This window comes from Stigmatopora argus, chromosome 2 (assembly GCF_051989625.1).
Source record: "Stigmatopora argus isolate UIUO_Sarg chromosome 2, RoL_Sarg_1.0, whole genome shotgun sequence".
In the NCBI taxonomy this organism is placed as follows: domain Eukaryota; kingdom Metazoa; phylum Chordata; class Actinopteri; order Syngnathiformes; family Syngnathidae; genus Stigmatopora; species Stigmatopora argus.
In genome coordinates this window covers 18167501-18186014 of record NC_135388.1, presented here as the reverse complement: position 1 = coordinate 18186014, position 18514 = coordinate 18167501, and the positions used below count along the sequence as shown (strand labels likewise).

Here is an 18514-nt window from a genome sequence, read left to right as displayed (position 1 = left end):
AAAGGAAAAGCCATTCGAAGCTAATTAAGCAGCCATTCCAGCCTCTACTCGCAGGCGGGAGGGAGAAGCACGCCGGCATTTGTCAGCACCGACTCCAACGTGGGTTTAATTGACAGTCTCTCGCTCTGACTGACAGCTTCTCTCAAACATAGCCAATGGCGAGCCGCGTAGGAAGACGACTGAGCGTTTATTGGATGAAGCCTAGTGCTCGAGGGCGGGGGCGACCCACGTGGGGACTGCATTTAAAGCAACACGTGAAGAAGAAAAGGCGTGGACTAGTCGTTTCCCTACTCGCCTATGCTTGATTTGCGATTGGAAATCGGTGGTTGAATTAAACTCAGCTCAAGTGTTCGACTCGGGGTGATGTTGCAACACTGCGTCGAACCTGAATTCGTGTTTGTTCATCTATCGATGCTGCACCGCACTGACACCCGTAAACGACAGCCTTTGTTTTGAACAAGTTGTCGAACGCGACGACTGTCACTTTAGATCCAAAATGGCGCCCCGGTGAAGTCACACACCTGGCGGACCAATAGGAACAACGACCGAACGTGTACACCCCACGTGGGGCTCACGCATTTTGATTGGTGGGAGTAGCCAATTGGTTAGCGAGCGCGCCTCTCGCGTCAGTCGCGTCCTCGTGTCAGTGCTCTCAGTCTGCGTGTGGTACAACGCGCGACGGAGGAAGCGGCGTTATTTCACGACTACGGGCATTTCTTTCTGTATTGCCCCCCCACCGGCACCCCGCTACACACTTCCCTCCGTACTATTACCCAAGTTGAAGACGCGGGACTCATTGGCAGCCACTTTTGACTACCGCTGGATTTAACAAGAACCTTCAAAAAGGTGTTTACGGCCGCCTAATCCGACATCCGAGGGGCTCCATAGTCCGGCTGGACGAGAGACAGCAACGTGGAGGGGCGGTGAAGAGGACGGTAAAGAAAAGGGCAGCGGATATTTTCACGTCTTTCCGCGGTGATTTGGCCGAGTGGAGGATGTACCCCGATCTATGGGTGGATATTAAAATTTAACCTGTGCAAGAGGGGCAGTGGAGACAAAGGTAAAAAAAGAGCGACGTTACATATCCGCTAACAAGGAGAGTTTGTTCCCCGTTGTTTTTGGCCAACCACAACAAATGATAGAGAACCAATGAGTGTGTTCGTTCAATTTAAGAGGAAATCATCAAAATGATCATCAGGGTTGTTACCCTAGATTATGCTACTTTTGATAAATAAATAAATTTGACGTCTCACGTCGTCATTGGGACTGGAGCATGAGAATTTACTCCCAGTTTAAAGCGCGAGACAACACTGAGTATGAATGACAGCAAAAATGTCAAGTAGTCTCGTTGAGAATTTCTTAGACCAAATTGTTTAGCTCGGTGGCTGCCACTGGGAGGATGTTCATTGGCTGTCAGCCCTCCCATTTCAAACGGATTGGACGTCTAGTAGTGACATTAATTAATATTGCAGCAAAAGGATGAAAACAGCTATGTGGTGATAATGTCGACAATGGCACAAAGAATTGATCTTAATTAAAAAAGATAGTTTATGGGCGCAGCCATTTTGTGATGTCACTTATACTCGCACACATGCTAAAAGACTTGAACACAGGTGCATGTGATAATGGGTATTAATGACATAATGGAGAAAGGCAACTATTTGGGGTACTCACATTTAATTGTTTGAATGATACCATCCGTGATCAAATGTCTGACGGGTGCCCACTAACTTGAAATACTGGGTCTTATTCACGTTTTCCGCTAGTGTTTTTTTTCAATTTAGTAAACACAATTAATAATTCATTATTAATACATAAATTAAAAACGTTATTGAACACCATAACTAGAGTTTATTTAGTTTGTGTTCATTTAATTATTTAGTTTTTATTAACATTTCATCTCATTTTTGAACTGCTTTATCCTCACTAGGGTCATGGGGGGTGCTGGAGCCTATCCCAGCTGACTTCGGGCCAGAGGCAGGGGACACCCTGAATTGGTGGCCAGCCAATCGCAGGGCACAATGAGACAAACAACTATTCATGCTCACACTCATACCTAAGGGCAGTTTAGAGTGTCCAATCCACCTACCATGCATGTCTTTGGAATGTGGGAAGAAACCGAAGTACCCAGAGAAAACCCACGCAGGAGAAGATACAAACTCCACGCAGGTGGATCGACCTGGATTTGAACCCAGGTCCCCCACTTTGAGGCCGACTCGCTAACCACTTGTGCCGCCGGCCCTTAACATTTCATTGATTTAAAATAGTCTACTGTAAATGTATTTATTTAAAAAAATACATAAACGTAGTGATGAATAATAAGAAATTAAATAATTAAAATTGACACCTTGTATCCACATCAGAGGGAGTTTATCAAAGAGTCACGCATATCACAATATTAACATTTGATGCCGGGTCTTTGTGGGGTTATTGTAAAGGCTTGAAAACTTTGTACATTTGTGTGTCTAGCAGAACTGAGTGCTTCGATGCCGGGTGACTAAGCGCCTCGCAGTCACCAACGATACTTGCCACCCGGGAAGGGAACTATAGTGCCCTCGGATTACTTGAAGAAAAAGACAAGAAAGCAAGTTCCCTCGTGCGCAGGACAGATATGTATCCACAAGGCCGGCATCCGGTAGGTAGCTATGCTTGCTTTGGACGTAGACATGCAAACTGTGGCCTTCTGAGGTAGCCCACTCATGGTGTGGGCTATTGGTGTTATAACGAGAGACTGCAAAGAGGTTTTGGAGAGATCTGGATCTCAACACGTCTTGTTAAATGCATTTTGATGTTGATACATTTCTCAATTTAATGCACATCTTGCATCAATATATGTCACCCCTGCTGTCAGAGGTTTGTCAACAAAGTTTTGTTTACACCTTGTAGGCACCTCATCAGCCGGGGCAGCCTGGTTTCAAGTTCACAGTGGCAGAATCGTGTGACAGAATCAAAGACGAATTCCAGTTCCTCCAGGCTCAGTATCACAGGTAATGGTGAATCCATTGTTTAAACATTTGTTACTTCCTCCTTGGAAATTTGGTGAAAACATTTTCCTGGCCTGGTTTATAGGATTAAGCATAGCGAAACTAATTAAACAAGTAAAGGCAGGAATCACAGAACACAGAAGATGGTTTTGGTTCAAATGAGTCAATCAAATATTTATCTTTCCTTCTCTTGAAGTCTTAAAGTGGAGTATGACAAGCTGGCCAACGAAAAGACGGATATGCAGCGCCACTATGTCATGGTAAGCAGAATCATTGTAAAGATGCCAATTTGATTGAATGTTCTATTCATTATTTAGCCTCAGGTAAGAGGTAGCAGGTTTTGATGAGTTGTGATGTTCTGCAGACGCCGCCATGTTAGCGCTTGTGCCTACTGTGGTGGTGTTGACTCACCACGTCTGTGTATTCACTGGATAAGCCGGGGCAGGGTGGGGGTGGATAAGGGGCAGTTGAAATTCGAGCATGGGTCAAATGTCCATCTATTGATTGTTGGGCATGACGACCCCCTCTATGGCCGCCGGGGCCCCTTATGACCCAACGTGACCCTTCCCGACTCCCCAAGCGTGACCTACTGTGGGTTAATTGCCCCTCCGCAGGCTTTGCGCATGAATCAAAAGGTTTCTTGTATTCCTTCTTTTTAACCAGCCAGACGTGATACTCCTGACACCCGGGGGGTCCTGCGATATCAAGGGCACTTGGTGTGTTTTTCATCAGCCCATGAGATAATGCTGGCTATCCGTCTATTTTAAGATGGTCTTCCATATAATCAACTTGATGGACTCCAATCCAACAAAGCTGCCTGTGTTAAGCTTTAAAGTCCCACTATCATGAATTTTTTCACACTAATTAAATGATAAAATCTTGTCAAAGGATATTCAAAAATAAATCAAGACTCGCAGAGAACCTTAACTATTTAAAATGTACATATTTTATGTAATGGTTTTCCTCTGCTCACTTAAAACTGATTCCTTAATGGGAGATAGGGATCCGGCAGAGGGTGTCTGACTCAATGGAAAACCAGACTCATTGTCTTTATTGTGCGATGAGTTGGAATACAAAATTGAAAAAGGGTCAGAGAAGGGAAGTGCCAAAGCACATGGTTCCAGGGAGATTTTACCATATGAGTTCAAACCAAAGGCTGAATCACTATAATGTGGCACAAGTGGATGAAATAGAAAAAGAAAAGAGAGCATCTGACATGGAAGCATCTTGGGCTCATTAACATTGGATTTCAGCCGCCTATTGAATGGTAAATATCTTGTATTTACACCTCAACTTTTCAAGTAAGCATAGCGATTGCAAACGAATCATTTATCATACGAAACTATTAATACCAGAATGTTTTACAGGTGGAATTTTGACAACATTGGGGCTAACAATGCCTGCTAAGGCCCTGTTCTTTCGGTTACAGTTTTATTGTTAACTTTTCACAGGCAACGTGTCATTTGCCAATTGGTCGAAGCTGTCTTCAGTAAAATACAAATGTTTGAATTGCTTGAAACTAAAAAACAAAACAAACAAACAAACAAAAAACGCTTGCTGCCGCAGCAATGAAACTTACTAATCTTGCCTTCGTTTACATCAGTTCTGTTAACGACAGGCTTTCTGGCTGAGGGTGAAATAGATCTTTCTTGGGTTTATTTTGTGAAGACAAACAATATGGATTTTGGCTCAGTGAAATCCAATCAATTGAAATCAGTAATGTACCCCATGAGATGATAGTGCTAATTTTAAGTTAAACACTTTTGAGCATTTGGGCTGCATTCTTTATCCCAACAATTTAATATTCGTCAAATACGATATACACAGTTTATTGTATTTTACTTGGTGCCAACTTGATAAATGGCAGAATATTTCAACCTTAATATAACATGTAATGAGAACATTTGACATTTGTGATGTTGACTTACAATATTTGGTCATGCACTTTCATCGCGTATTCATCGAGTATACGGCGAGTCAGAACCTTTTAAGAAAGCACCAAATAAGTCGGAGTAATTTAATTATGACGCAAGTTCAGCCAAGGATGAAGTCAACGGAATGAAGAAATTCAAAATTTAGTTTGGTAGACTGGCTCCTCGGGTAGAGACATTTTTAGAACATAAGCAATTGGTTTTACTGGCTATATGGTCAACCGGACTGTTCATAATGCATGCTTTTCTAATTCAAAATATTGATTTTTTTTTTTAAGCTGATGCTGTCACATTATGTACTAATGATTTGTCTTCTCTTTGGCCAACAGTACTACGAGATGTCCTACGGGCTCAATATTGAGATGCACAAACAGGTATGCATGCAGCCATATCGCCTCTGTCTGTGTTTAGCCAAAACATTCTGTTTGTCCCTCCGGTCTTTGTCGAATACGCACACACCTGACCTTAGTTCCTATCCTCATCCCAAAATGCCTTTAGGAAGCACACATATATACTGGCTTCCCGTAGTGAAAATGCTGACAGCCTGAACAACAACATGAAGGGCACGCTGCCTGATGGGGATGGTTTGATAAGATTACAGCAAAGTATTTGGCAGACTGTCTGGGAGGATGTGTTTAAGTGTCCCCTCTGAATGCTGCGTTGTGTGTACGTGCATGTGTGACTCTGTATTGTAATCTTACTCCCTTGCCTTCATTCAGCTTCACAAAAAGCTCATTAGTTTATCTGCCACCTTGTATTGGGCATCATGGGCTGACACTGCTAAAGATGAAAAGGAAAAGGAGATTCGTACTTTCATTAAAAAAAGCACAGTTTAGAAATATTTGGGGATGAACTTCCTTAAAATAGCAATACGTATTCCTATCTTTGCTCTTTTTGTTTTTGTTTTTATTTCTCTTTCCATTTTGTTCTGTGAAGCACCTTTTTCACTATTCGGCTGTTGAAAGGTGATATTTAAATGTGTTGATTTCATATTTCAGACCTCAACTGACTTTAGACTTTGTGTTCTGTTTTTGAGTTTGAGCACAACTAAGGTCAAAGCATATTGGCAATTAATGTATATGCCGCACTAAGATGCACCTTCAATAGATGGCCTATTGTTAAACGGTTTCCATATATAAGGCGCACCACATTTTAAGACGCAGTAGACAGTAAAATTAGTGGTTAGTGGCTGCACGAAAGGGAACAACATGCCATGATTAACCAATATTGATCCATATACAATGCATCTGATAATAAAGTGCACTGTCGTCTTTTGAGAAAATTTCTTTATGGTGTGCCTTCTAGTGCGTAAAATATGGTACTTTAAAATGTAAACCAAAACCAAACACCATTATCCCCATGTAAATGCCAAATTCAATCTGACATCTTTGCTTATGCTGTTTTTGTACTTTGGACATTGGCTCTAAAATGAAAATGGATCCTTTGAAAGAATGAGTGATGACACTTTGTTTATATTAATTAATATGGAATTAACATTGTAGCCAGATGATATTCATCCAGAAAGTTACGTTGCATTCCCCTTTTCTCCTAGGCTTTCTGATTTGCAAAACTATTATCTCATCAAGTGTCTTCTTAGCCATGTCGTTTTGACCTACAACATTTTCCCCGGTTCCTCTGATTGTTGCACTCGGTTTCCTGCCATCTTTTCTTTCCTCCTAATTTCCACATCCTCTTTGTATTCTCTTCCCCCAACCCCCCACTGCTTTCCCACCAGAACCACATTGATTCAAAGGGTAAAATGGCCCTGGTGTTATTAGCAGGTCAATATGATGTATGATGGTCGGCAGGGGTGAGAGGGGAGGCGCACAGACGTCACGGTTCTCAAATCTAGAAGGTTAATGGCATCAGTGGGAGGGTAGCCCAGCTGCAACAGCAGCATGGCACAATTCATCAGCCATTTTTTTGCAGTCATGTGCTGTATGAGTGTGCGCGCCCTGGGTGTTTTTGTTTATCAAGCAGTTTGCTGTCCCTCCATCCGCCTGTATTAAGTGTTGTCTGTTTGGCACGTATCCTCACCGAGAAAGGCGCGGGTGGTTGTTTTGTCCACACGCTGGTGGCGGTGTACAAAACAAGAGGTAAAGTAGGGAAAGAGACAGGAAAGGAGTGAGAGGCTTCAGGGTAAATGAGTTAATCGACTGGTCCTCTCCTGTGTGTGAGTCTCCTTTTATTTTATCAATAAGCCTGCTGGTGTCAACAGAGCACTCTGAATAATGCATGCTTCCCGCCACCCCCTTATCTCAGCCCTGATGAGCGAATGTTTGTGATGACATCAGCTAGAGGTAAATGGACAGCCCCTGGCCTTGGATGATTGGATGCAGGCAGGCATATTACTTTGCTGGTCTGGGAGATTTATTGCCCCGTGGAAAAAAAAAGACAAAGTCGCTTTGTTGTTATCAGTACAAAGCAGATTTGAAAAGCATAGTAATGAGCTCAACCACTCCCTCACGCAGATAAATAAATGTTCTTATCCCTTACTTGGTCATACTGCTGATATCTTGACAAATACACAGATGTGCGTACTTTCTTCCCTCCATGCTGCTTTTGCAGCTGAGGGATCTCAGGGGGTAATTTGTTTTGACAGTTTCTGTTATGATGGCAGGGACTTCACGCTGGAGGTAATCACCTTCACTTGCTGTCAATAAGTGATTTTAATTAGTGCAGCTCATTAGGCTGCCTCAGCACCGTGCCCTGCAGTCTTTACCGTGGGGGTTGTTCCTCCTTTCCATTACCGTTGTTCTCTGTTGTAGTATCTGTTTATCTCTCACGTTCTTGCATACATTTAGACGTCACTTGTCAATGTGTTAAGTGATAAGATGTAGAGGAAATGCATGCACAGATGCGGAAAACAGGTTTTTGTTACACCGTCGGCATGCGTTTGCTTTGTCATGCCCAGGCTCTTTGTTGAAAAGAGAGTAGGTGCTCAGATAAGGGTGTTGTTGGCTTGCTAGATGGAGGAAGAAGAGCGAGAGGAGGAACGAAGAGCAGCAGAAAGCCTGTGCAAATGAATAATTTATACAGGATTCCTGGAATTGTTTACCAAGGTGATGATGGGCAACCTGTCTCTAAGCCAAAACAAACTAACTCAATGAGCACACACACACTGCCTCTCCAGGGAGGGTGATGAGGTTACTCGGGTTCTCGGTGAGATGTGCTTTATTTTGGTAGCCTGGCAAGAGGAGCGAGTCGGAGAGTGTTGAAGTGTGCTTTTGTACACGCAACCACTGGATCATGGTTCTTGGAGGAGAAAAGGGAGATATGCTTAGTCTGTGTCTAAAAAAGGCTGAGGTCAGAGAGAGCTAAATGATAAAACACATCCCCTTTGTGATGATTCCACTTCTACCAAAAGGTGTCAAACTACACCAGAACCTTCACTTGAGATTTGTGCATATGTTCTCACAATAAAATGGCACAAAATGCAAACTATCTTTCACACATTTTTAATGAACAAGATTCGACTACCCATGTTGACTCTGTCTTCCCTTGCTCTAGCTGAGTTCATTCCCAAACAACCTCCCACATCATATGCCACTTGTTTCCTCTACAATTGAATCCTTGTCTCTGCTCTCCACTTGGGGACTAATGCCTGCAGCGACAAACAGGCAAATGGCTTTCAACGCACCACTGACAACGGGATTCAGTGAAGAGAGGGAGAGCCTCTCCATGCTGTGTTGCTGCTAAACAACCCTGAGTACCTGTAATTGTGGAGCTACAGTGAAAAGCCCCTGTCTGTTTTCAATGATTTGAAGTGACAAACTCTTTCCTCTCCCCATTTTGGCTGCTAAGAGCCCACTGACAAGAGTTTCTCTTAAATGGGTGGAAGAAAATTATGGCGATCCACATCAGTCATGTACTCAGTAGTTTTCTTCAAAGTAGTTGCCATTGAAAATTAAGCAAGTGCATTCTAAAAGTGAATCCTTTTGAAAGCGCTGCTGGGTGGTTAATACTTTACATGAGTCATGTTCAACGCTGCAATCTTTTCTTTATTCATTTATTTATTTTTTGACAAATCTACATCATGGTTGCTGAAAACGGGAAGCAAGAATGTTTGCGAGGCATATTGGCTGCATTGTGTAATTTTGGGGCATCAGGTTCAATTTTCTATGTCGAGGAAATTTGTGGCAATTAGATCTCATGTGGGCCATACCAGTTTATTTTGGGCCAAATAAGTTAGCTTACAGGCTGCCATGGCAGCAAATGAACAAATGTTTGATTAATTTGCCCCCTCCCATAGAAATAGATTGAACGTCTAGTGCCATCAATGAGTTGTATATTTATTGATGCCAATGGCAGGCAATGAATTAATTTTTGCATCAATTCCTTGTCATTTTAGGGGACTTGCGTGTCACTTCTTGTTGAATTTTTGGGGCATTTCCTTGGCGTTTCCCCTTGGTTTTGGGGCATTTCCAGGTTACTTCCTGTTGATTCCCTGTTTACTTCGTCATTGACGTGTTGGCTACCATTTTGTCATGGGTCGACTCGTCACTGCGGACACAAAACTGAGCAAAACACAGTAATGCACACACTCAATCACACAACTCACACATTTTGGCGGTCTGGATGCCTTAGCGAGCTGCTTTCGTCTTTAGTCTGATTTAAAAAATGTATATGTATTGTAAAAAACGGGCTTTCCAAGAATCTAGTCCTTCAGATTCACGGTGAGATAAAGGTGCTACCTGAAATCTGTGCATTTCAGTCCATGGCTAATAGATGCAGATCGCTTTAGCGCCATGTAGTTTCTTTATCTGTTTATGATTATCAAAATGGATATTTTTGTTGTTCTTTTCTTTTGAGTAGTTTCATTGTTGCTTTAATAGCCAATTGTATCAGCATGTCTCTGTTCTCTCTTGTTGGTCCCATTTTAGCCATTTTCAGAGAAGTGGTGTGGTGGTGAAACACTAATCCTACTGTGCATCATTGTACCCAGGCAGTGCTAATGATGATGGTTTATGAGTTCCCTCTTGTGCCATCTTTTTTTTGTGTGTCAGGCCCCTCCTCACTTACCCGCTCCCCAGTTATCCCTCATTAATTTCCTGTGCCGATCAAATCGACAGGCTGAAAATTCAATTTAATGACCTTCCTCTGTGCTGCATCTAATATGATTTTACAGGCTGTTCTGGTCAGGACCCTAGTCCAATTTACATAACGATCATCCCAGCCAGATAGTGTTGCCCCAGCAACCAAGTTAGAGTTGGGAGGGGTATTATGTGAGGAAGCAGGGGATGGGGGATGTTGTGTGTAGTGCAGATTAACAGGAAGGTCTGTGAGGAGGTGTTGGCAGGAGGAAGGAGGCTGGGTGCAGAGGGACAACAGTGAGCCAGGTCAGACAGAACAGGGAGATATATATGCCTTGGTGGCCCACCCGCTTCTTATCTCACCCCCCATCCTGTAAATTGAGCAGAGTGACACCAAGGGTTGTGGAAAAAGGCCAACAGCACCTCCTGTCCACTTTCACGGTCAAACAAGTCTAAGGTTGAAAATGAGTGGAATGCAGTGTACGCACCTGCTGGGCTTCCACCCCTAATCTCTCAGAATCAATTAGTTCACCTCCCTTACCTCAGTCAAACCGCATTAGCTTGGTGTCAAATCAAAGCATTTCACGTCACCGATCGAGGCTTTTCCCTTCATTTTTTTCTAATTGTCTGCTCATTCTTTGAAGTACTGATTTTTAAAGAGATTAAAAAGGTAAATTAACTTTGAAGGAATATCTAGAGACATTTAAGTGCCCTTGGCCAGCAATACAACAGCCATTTATCCGAATACAGCTCTAAAATGTACTCCCCGTTCACGAAAGCCTGCAGTATCGTTTTACTCTCCCAGCTAATAATCTGGTCGATACCAAAGATGCCTCTGATAGATGGCGTCTGAGAGTTAAGATGACTGCTCCAGCCTGCCCCAAGCTCTCTATGGGCAGTAATTATGAAGTATGGACCTCATTAGTTTCGTTCCAGCCAGATGGCATTAGCATATTTCAGCTTCCTAATTATATAAGGGTCTAATGGTGGCAGGGGAGAGTGGACGTAAATTTGTTTTGGGCAGATCCAATTTAGTTAAGAAGTCTATTCAACTAAACCATTCAGAAATGTACTTGTGCATGGACAAATATATGCCATTTTCTGTTATATTGCGTGTTTAGCTGCTATATTCAATTCTTTCATGTGCTTACTGTACTGTACAGCTCAAGACTGCTGTTATAATATATTGTCTTCTCTTTTCTGCAGACTGAGATTGCTAAACGCCTCAATGCAATCCTGGCTCAGATAATGCCATTCTTGTCACAAGAGGTAAGTTTCCCAGAAGAAATAAGCTCAGTGTGAAATTTGAATTCGTACTTGATAAACAAGTGAAGTGGAACCTTTAATGTCAAAAGCAATTCAATTCAGGATGGTGGTTGACCACCAAAGTTTGTTCGATTCTCCAAAAGAATTTACTTCATTTAAAATTCAAAACTATTTAGAACACACATTTTACTTCATTATGTTCTTGGTTGAGCAAATTAATATTACTGTTTGAAATAATACTTTCTGTTCCTTTCATGTGTGTCCCACAGCATCAACAGCAGGTTGCTCAAGCTGTTGAGCGAGCTAAACAGGTGACAATGACTGAGCTGAATGCTATCATCGGGGTACGTGGACTTCCCAATCTGCCTCTCACTGTGTGTATACCTCCTCTTCTTTCTTTATTTCACCTGAGGTCAGAGGCAAATCTGCAAGTACAGAGGAGTGCTGGAACCTAAAGCCAAATCTAATATTCCATATCAGTGTGCAACACTATGCCTGGAAGTTCAGTACAGTTTAGTTACAGAAGAAAATTAAAGGATAAAAGACAATATAATTATAGTGGGAAGAAACCCTAAGCTTTACTTGAGCCTCTTTTTGGCACACTGCTAAAAATCTTCTACATTTCCTCAATTAATTCCCCAATGTTTTAAATGTAAGTTTAAAATGCCCAATATTTATTTATATGCATTGTGAATATTCAAATAAATGAGTGTTGAGGTTACCCTTCACATTATATTATTGGTATAGTCACTTGACCAATTCTACTTTTTGCATACAGAAAACACCTTATGAGAAATCCAGTCCATCTTTTACTTAGGAGCAATGTTCCCTCTAAACCAGGGGTCTCGAACTCAATTTACCTGGGGGCCGCTAGAGGCCGAGTCTGGGTGAGACTGGGCCGCATCAGGATTTCCACAAGAAAAGCACTGATAAAACATTCCAACGTTATCAAATATCTTTATTTTTTAACAAAAAATAATTAATTAAATAAATTAACTTAAAGATGAATAAAAAATAAATCAATCAGTAATACAAAACCAAATAATACTAATGAGCATACAGTAGATATACACTGGCTGGCTAAGTAGAGAAAATGAATTATTTTTATTCCGTTTCAAATGTCTGTATTAACAGCTCTTTAACCTTTAACTTTCTGAACTTGAATGGAACATTGAACATGAAATATTCTGAACACGGCTTCTCTTGCCTACTCCTTGCTGCTAGAGACCTGGCAGCGCTTCTTCTCACATAGTCACATTTGGCTTGAGGGAGGAAGCAGTGGAGACCCTCAGTAGAGCTTGAAGATGCTCATCAGTAAGTCTGGACCTGTACTTGGACTTATTGAAGTTCAAGGTGGAGAAAAGCTTCTCACACAAGTATGTGCTCCCAAAAAGGCACATGGTCCGCTTGAACCTTCGGGAAAGTTCAGGGAAGCTGGGGGTCAACTCTCTCAAAAATTGCCCAAGCTTGTCTGCTTCTCCACTCACCTCCCTGAACTTGGCTTTGAGTGCAGAGTTGCACTGCAGGTCAATGAGCTCCATTTGAAGCTCAGGAGGGGCATCTTGCACATCAAAGGAGAAGGGGTCCGCAAAAATTTGAAATGTGGCTTTGTGTGTCTTGAAGTCTGCAAATCTGTGATCAAATTCCTCCTGTAGCTTCGAAATGGCCTCAACATACTTCTCACCACTGAATGGTGTGCCTGCATCCACGAGAGCCTTGCATGCTGGGAAATGGCAAAGGTTTGTCTGAGAGAGCTGGGCTTTCCATAACACAAGTTTAGTGCAGAATGCTCTCACGTTGTCATAGGCAGCACTGATAAGTTGCCCCTGGCCTTGTAGCTTCTTGTTCAGTACATTAAGCTCATGTGTGATATCAACAAGAAAAGCCAAGTCCATGAGCCATTTGGGATCACTTAGCACAGGATCAATCAACTCACAAATGGCGTAGCTAGCTTTGACTGCTGCATTACTGTCTTTGGTAGCCTTCTTGAAGAAATCCTGTTGCCTCAGAAGACGTGTTTTAAGACTGGCAACCTGGTTGGCTCTCTGATCTCCCTGGTATTTTTCGTACTCCTCAGCATATCTCGTAGTACAATTACGTTTCAAATTGTATTCCTTGTGCACCGCAACTTTTTCAGTGTAATTGAGACACGTCGGGGTGCCCCTGTGTTCAACAAAGAAATATTGCACTCCCCACTTTTCTTGAAACTGTCTGTGCTCATCACCGACCTTTCTCTTCACGGCAGGCTTTGAAAGAGACATCTCTGGGGCTCTGTAATATGTTTTTCCACTTGGAATGAGTCTCGGGTTGATCTTTCACATTCAGTCGCGCGGGTTTGTGGCGCATGTGCACTTTCGCTCTCCGTTTCAATCGCGGAGATGGCTACAGACACTGACACAGGCTGGATCACGGATCATAGCGCCTTATTCAGTTCTATGCTGAGAGCAGCAGAGGAGTGTGCGCGCCGAGCGGAGTGATCGGCCTCACGGCTTCTCCTCCGCCCAGCTGATTGGAGGAATGAATGAGTGAGTGAGCGAGGCACTGGACAGCCCGGCCGATGTCCCGCCCTCCAGAGCCGTATACCTCACCGTGATTGGTTCATTCAGCTCCGAACCAAAGTTCCCTCTAATTTTTTGTTGGTCTGAGCAGAAAGACAACCTCCCTGAGCGCACTGAGTACCAGTGTGAGCGACATCATCGGTACTCGGATGATTCGCCTAAAGACGTTTCGCCGATGGACGTTTGACAGACGGGCAGGTCGCCGAATGGACGTTCCACCGAACGTTCATTCGGCCGAACGGAGGTTTCGCCGAAACGGGATTCGCGCGCTCGCCCCGCCGGATCGTGTGTGTACAAGTTTTTCAACCTCGGCCCGCGGGCCATATACGGCCCGTTAGGATTTTTAATCCGGCCCGCCGCCGGTGTTGTCCAAATTATAGTAAAAATCAATGTTCGTCTACCATCAATGGCAGCCCGGGAATAAGCACTCTTGGGCGGGCATGGCAGTCCTCTAATTTTTCATGTAAAACATGCTGTAAAACACGAAAAACATGAGTGGACGAGCTACTGCCACTGGCTGCCACTTAAACGGCGCCATCATGGGGAAAGGGGTAAAAAAAAAAAAAAAAAATTAAAAAAAAAAAAAAAAAAAAAAACGTTTTTTTTTTACTGCGCGCAATATGATTGCTACTGCGCAGAGAAGACGAGAGTAGTGCGCAATTGCGCACGCGCGCAGCTTAGAGGGAACATTGCTCCGAACACAAGTGTCATTCATATCAATTTTGCGGGCCGCACGAACATTAATCTTTCATATTAAGACGGGGGCCGCAAATTATCGTCCCGAGGGCCGCAGTTGGCCCGCGGGCCGCAAGTTTGAGACCCCTGCTCTAAACTGTGCCCGTGTGCAATTGCGCACTATGCAAAGAAAAATAAAATCCAACCTGAATTGTAAAAAAAATAAACACATTACAATTTTTTTCTGGGCCATTTTGCAACACAACTCAGAGAGTGGCAGGCTGTCACTGACAAACGACCACAAATGTTAATTACGGATAAAATTATGACTGACACATGATATGATGCAGTTTATGTCACGTGTGTTAACTTCCGCGGCATGTGTAAATTTTAACGACATGGATTGGCTGCGTTAGTTACGCGTTATGCGTAGGTGCACATGTTTTCCAGGTTAGCATTTAGCTAACAGAAATGGCTGTCGGAGTATGTGCAAATAGAAGAACAAGCGGTGAAATTGATTGAGAAAGGTCTCCTCTGCAAAACATGCAGCAAAGCTAAAGTAAGCGAGTTTACCGCCCGAAAAATATTGCATATAAATGGAAGCTTGACTATCTCAAGTCAAACATTCAGCAAAAAAAGTCATTTGAAAGACAATGAGAAGTGAGAAAGACAGACGTAAAAAATAAGGTAAAATTTAAGTCAGATTTGTGCATATTCTAGTGACATTTATTAAGATGTTTTATTCATATATATATTAATCACTGAATTTTATTATGACTAGATCATTTATGGGTAGTATACATGCACCTGCTTATGGCAGGTGTGATACTGGTGTGTGCCCATAGCGAGCATTTATGTTGCTCACATTGGTCCTCTGTGCCTCAGGGAGGTTGTCTCTGTATGCACAGACATGAAAAATTAGAGGGAAAATTGCTTAGGAAGTGAACATTATTTTACTAACTTAATAGAAATGATAATAATATAAAGACTGCATGCCCAATGGTCACCATTAAGCTTGAATACAGATCCTAAGCTCCTCTTTTGGTGTGCAGACTTGCCTCTGATTTCAGTGTTGTGGCATGTTATTTTTTTCCTTCTCACAAGTCACTCTTTTTAAAAAGATGACCACAGTTATTATCTAATTAGGGACTTGAACGCAGAATATATATCTGATTCGGTATTAATGATAGTTGATCAGTTTAGATTTTTTTTTCCTAGCTGCTTCTTGGGTTTTAGGTAACAGCCTTTCGTATTCAGTAGCTCAATGGTGTTTTGGGGTTATAACAAACTTTGAGATCACATCTGATATTGTTTCTGTGCCAAAACTGGAGTATGCTTTGACTAGGTTTGGGTCTTACTTAAACTATGTATTTCCCTTTTGGATTTAAGGACTGTAATCCAAGTGCACTTAAAAAAATCCGTAATTGGCCTTTTAATAGCTACAAGCCAACATACACACATTCCTCTTGAACCAAAAAGACCTTTTACTTATTTGGCCCTCCATCTGCTTTTATTCAAGCACTAGACGCTTACTAATAGCCAGCTTGGACACAGATGTTTAAGCGACCCTTTTGATTAGTCCTCTCTGTAGCAAAGGTTAGTCAGTGGTTTGCTTGTCCCGGTGGTAGAGGGGGTCAAGTCTAATGAGAGGTGCATAGTGACATTCGATTAAACTAAATGAGCCCTGAGCACAACCCCCACTTTTAAAGATAATTACTTCCTATTTCCCATTGAAAGGGGTCAGTCTGTCGGCAACAGCAATGACCTTTCTTTAATTACAGATGGGTTAGAACCGAAAGAACACAGGCAGAGGAAAAGAAAAGCTTTATTATTTGGTAGCAGACGTGGCAGGTAATCAGTCTCTGAAACTGTGGGATTGACATTCAAAAATTGGCAGACCGAAGTCTAATTAAAATGTATAGATTTTCGAAAATCACCATAATGTTATACAACTCAAATTCCAGCCAAGTTGGAGTCTTAGGTTAAATTTAAATACGGAATACAATGATTTGCAAAACATTTTCAAACTCTATTCCATTGAATACAGTAAAAAGACAAGATATTTTATGTTCAAACTGATAATCTTATTATTTCTGGCAAACCATTAACATAACATTTTATGATTGCAACCGGGACAGGGTCATGTTTAACACTGTCAACTTTTCTTTTAATAACATTCAATAAATATTTTGGAAATGGGGACACTAATTGTTGAGGCTTAGGTGCACTTTCAGCTGTTCAACAGTCCAGGGTCACAGTTGTTGTATTTCATGCTTCATAATGCCCCACAAAATTTCAATGGGAGACAGGTCTTGACTGCAGGCTAGTCCAGTACTCACACTTTCAAATGAATGCCTTCCTGTGGCAACACATGCATCCATTTTCTGAACCGCATATATTCACAAGGGTTGTGAGGGGTGCTGGAGCCTATCTCAGCTAACTATGGACACTGGGCGTAGAACACCCTGAATCGGTGGCCAGCCAATCACAGGCCACAAGGAGATGGACAACCATTCAAGCTCACACTCATACTTGGGGGCAATTTAGAGTGTTCAACCAGCCTCCATGCATTTTTTTGGGATGTGGGAGCAAACCGGAGTATCTGGAGAAAACCCACGCAAGTCCAGTGGGGAGAACATGCAAACTCTATGCAGTGAGTACTGACCTGGGATCGAACCCTTGACCCCAGAAATATGAGGCTTAAGCCCTAACCACTCATCCGCTTTGATAAAATCCATATTAAAAAAATAGACATGTTATGTTGAAAGGCATTTAAAAAATAATAATAGTACTGATTAAAAAATAAATAAAAGCACAAAAATCCTGAATTTTTATTACACAAAAAGCACTTTTCAGTGGTTTTTATATGTTACAGGGTATTATATGGGTTCACTGTGGCAACCTCTGAGGGGATAAGCCAAAGGTCACCCCACCGTCAATGTTGATATTATCAACACATGCCTAGAGTGCCGTCTTGTCGTTCAGTGTTTAACCAAAAAAGGGAAATGATATGGCAATGTTAGAAAAATTTAACACAAGTTGCACTGAAGTCGCAGCCGAGCCAAACTACAAAAAAATGCATCTTATAGTCCGGAAAATACCGCCATTAACATTATCATTATATATTAGTAAAGGTGCTTACTTTTCATATGCATGCTGTTAACAACTTGGTTGTTTTTTTTCTCTTTAGTCTGGCTGAAATAGTGTCCCAGATTTCCCTAAAGAACTTTACAGTAAAAATCCAGTTTGTGCTGCAGTGCCTTTTCAGAGAATGAAGATCATGGGCATCCAGTGTATTTTGCCTTGCCGCTTACAGACAGTAAATTTTGTACCTTCTCTGATTCAGTTGTTAATATTGTGGACCATAGATGATTAAATACCCAAATTCTTTGCAATTGCATATAGAGGAATATTATCCCTAAACTGTTCAACTGTTTTCTCATGAAGAGGCATTTGTGTTTTCATGGGATATTCATGGTAACCCATGCTTACTGAGCTGCATTACAACTAAGAACGAAAACAAATTACATCGTAGACTAGAGGTTTCTTCCTCAGTACAGCCAATATTGTTTGTGAAAGTTTTGCATCCTTTGTTTTTTTATCATTCCACTGTTGCTACTTGTGTTTCTGAGGATGTTTCAAATGTATTACAATTGTTTCATCATAAACATAAAAAGTATGCCTGGGCTCACATTCTTAACAATATATTTGGCAATTACACATTTAATACATGTTCTTCTGTTACTGTTTCGTGTCTAAAGTTTGTTCCCCCTCTCTTCTTTGATCCTTCAGAAGCAGCAGCTGCCTCATTGTATCTATCCAAGCATCATGGTTAGCAATTATTCAAAGCTTTGCTGTCTTTGTTCAAAACTGCTCTTTGTCAATATAATCTGCATCTTTTTAAAGACAGCCAGTTCAACAATGCTTGACTTGTGTGTGTGTGTGCGCGCGTGCGTGCGTGTGTGTATGTTTGGCTTCGGCTTCATGCCCATTCTCCTGTCAATGGGGTATCACATGTTTTCAGGACTACTGTTGATGAATGCATAGGAGTGAAACCATCTTAAATT

At 42.0% G+C, this 18514-nt stretch overlaps 1 protein-coding gene across 13 annotated transcripts in view; it reads left to right on the top strand.

Moving 5' to 3' along the window:
- Nucleotides 1-266: 266 nt before the first annotated feature.
- tle3b (TLE family member 3, transcriptional corepressor b) overlaps nt 267-18514 on the top strand; it is a 38107-nt gene continuing 19859 nt past the window's right edge. For 4 of the 13 annotated variants that reach the window (XM_077621859.1, XM_077621830.1, XM_077621850.1 and 1 more), the window contains exons 1-7: nt 268-1060; nt 2470-2635; nt 2887-2987; nt 3181-3244; nt 5245-5289; nt 11155-11217; nt 11484-11558. In XM_077621859.1, coding sequence (XP_077477985.1) covers nt 2612-2635; nt 2887-2987; nt 3181-3244; nt 5245-5289; nt 11155-11217; nt 11484-11558 — 372 coding nt within the window. In that variant the 5' untranslated portion in view covers nt 268-1060; nt 2470-2611. Of the gene's footprint in view, nt 1061-2469; nt 2636-2886; nt 2988-3180; nt 3245-5244; nt 5290-11154; nt 11218-11483; nt 11589-18239; nt 18279-18514 lie in introns of all 13 variants that reach the window. The other 9 variants (XM_077621814.1, XM_077621840.1, XM_077621796.1 and 6 more) reach the window with 5 other exon arrangements.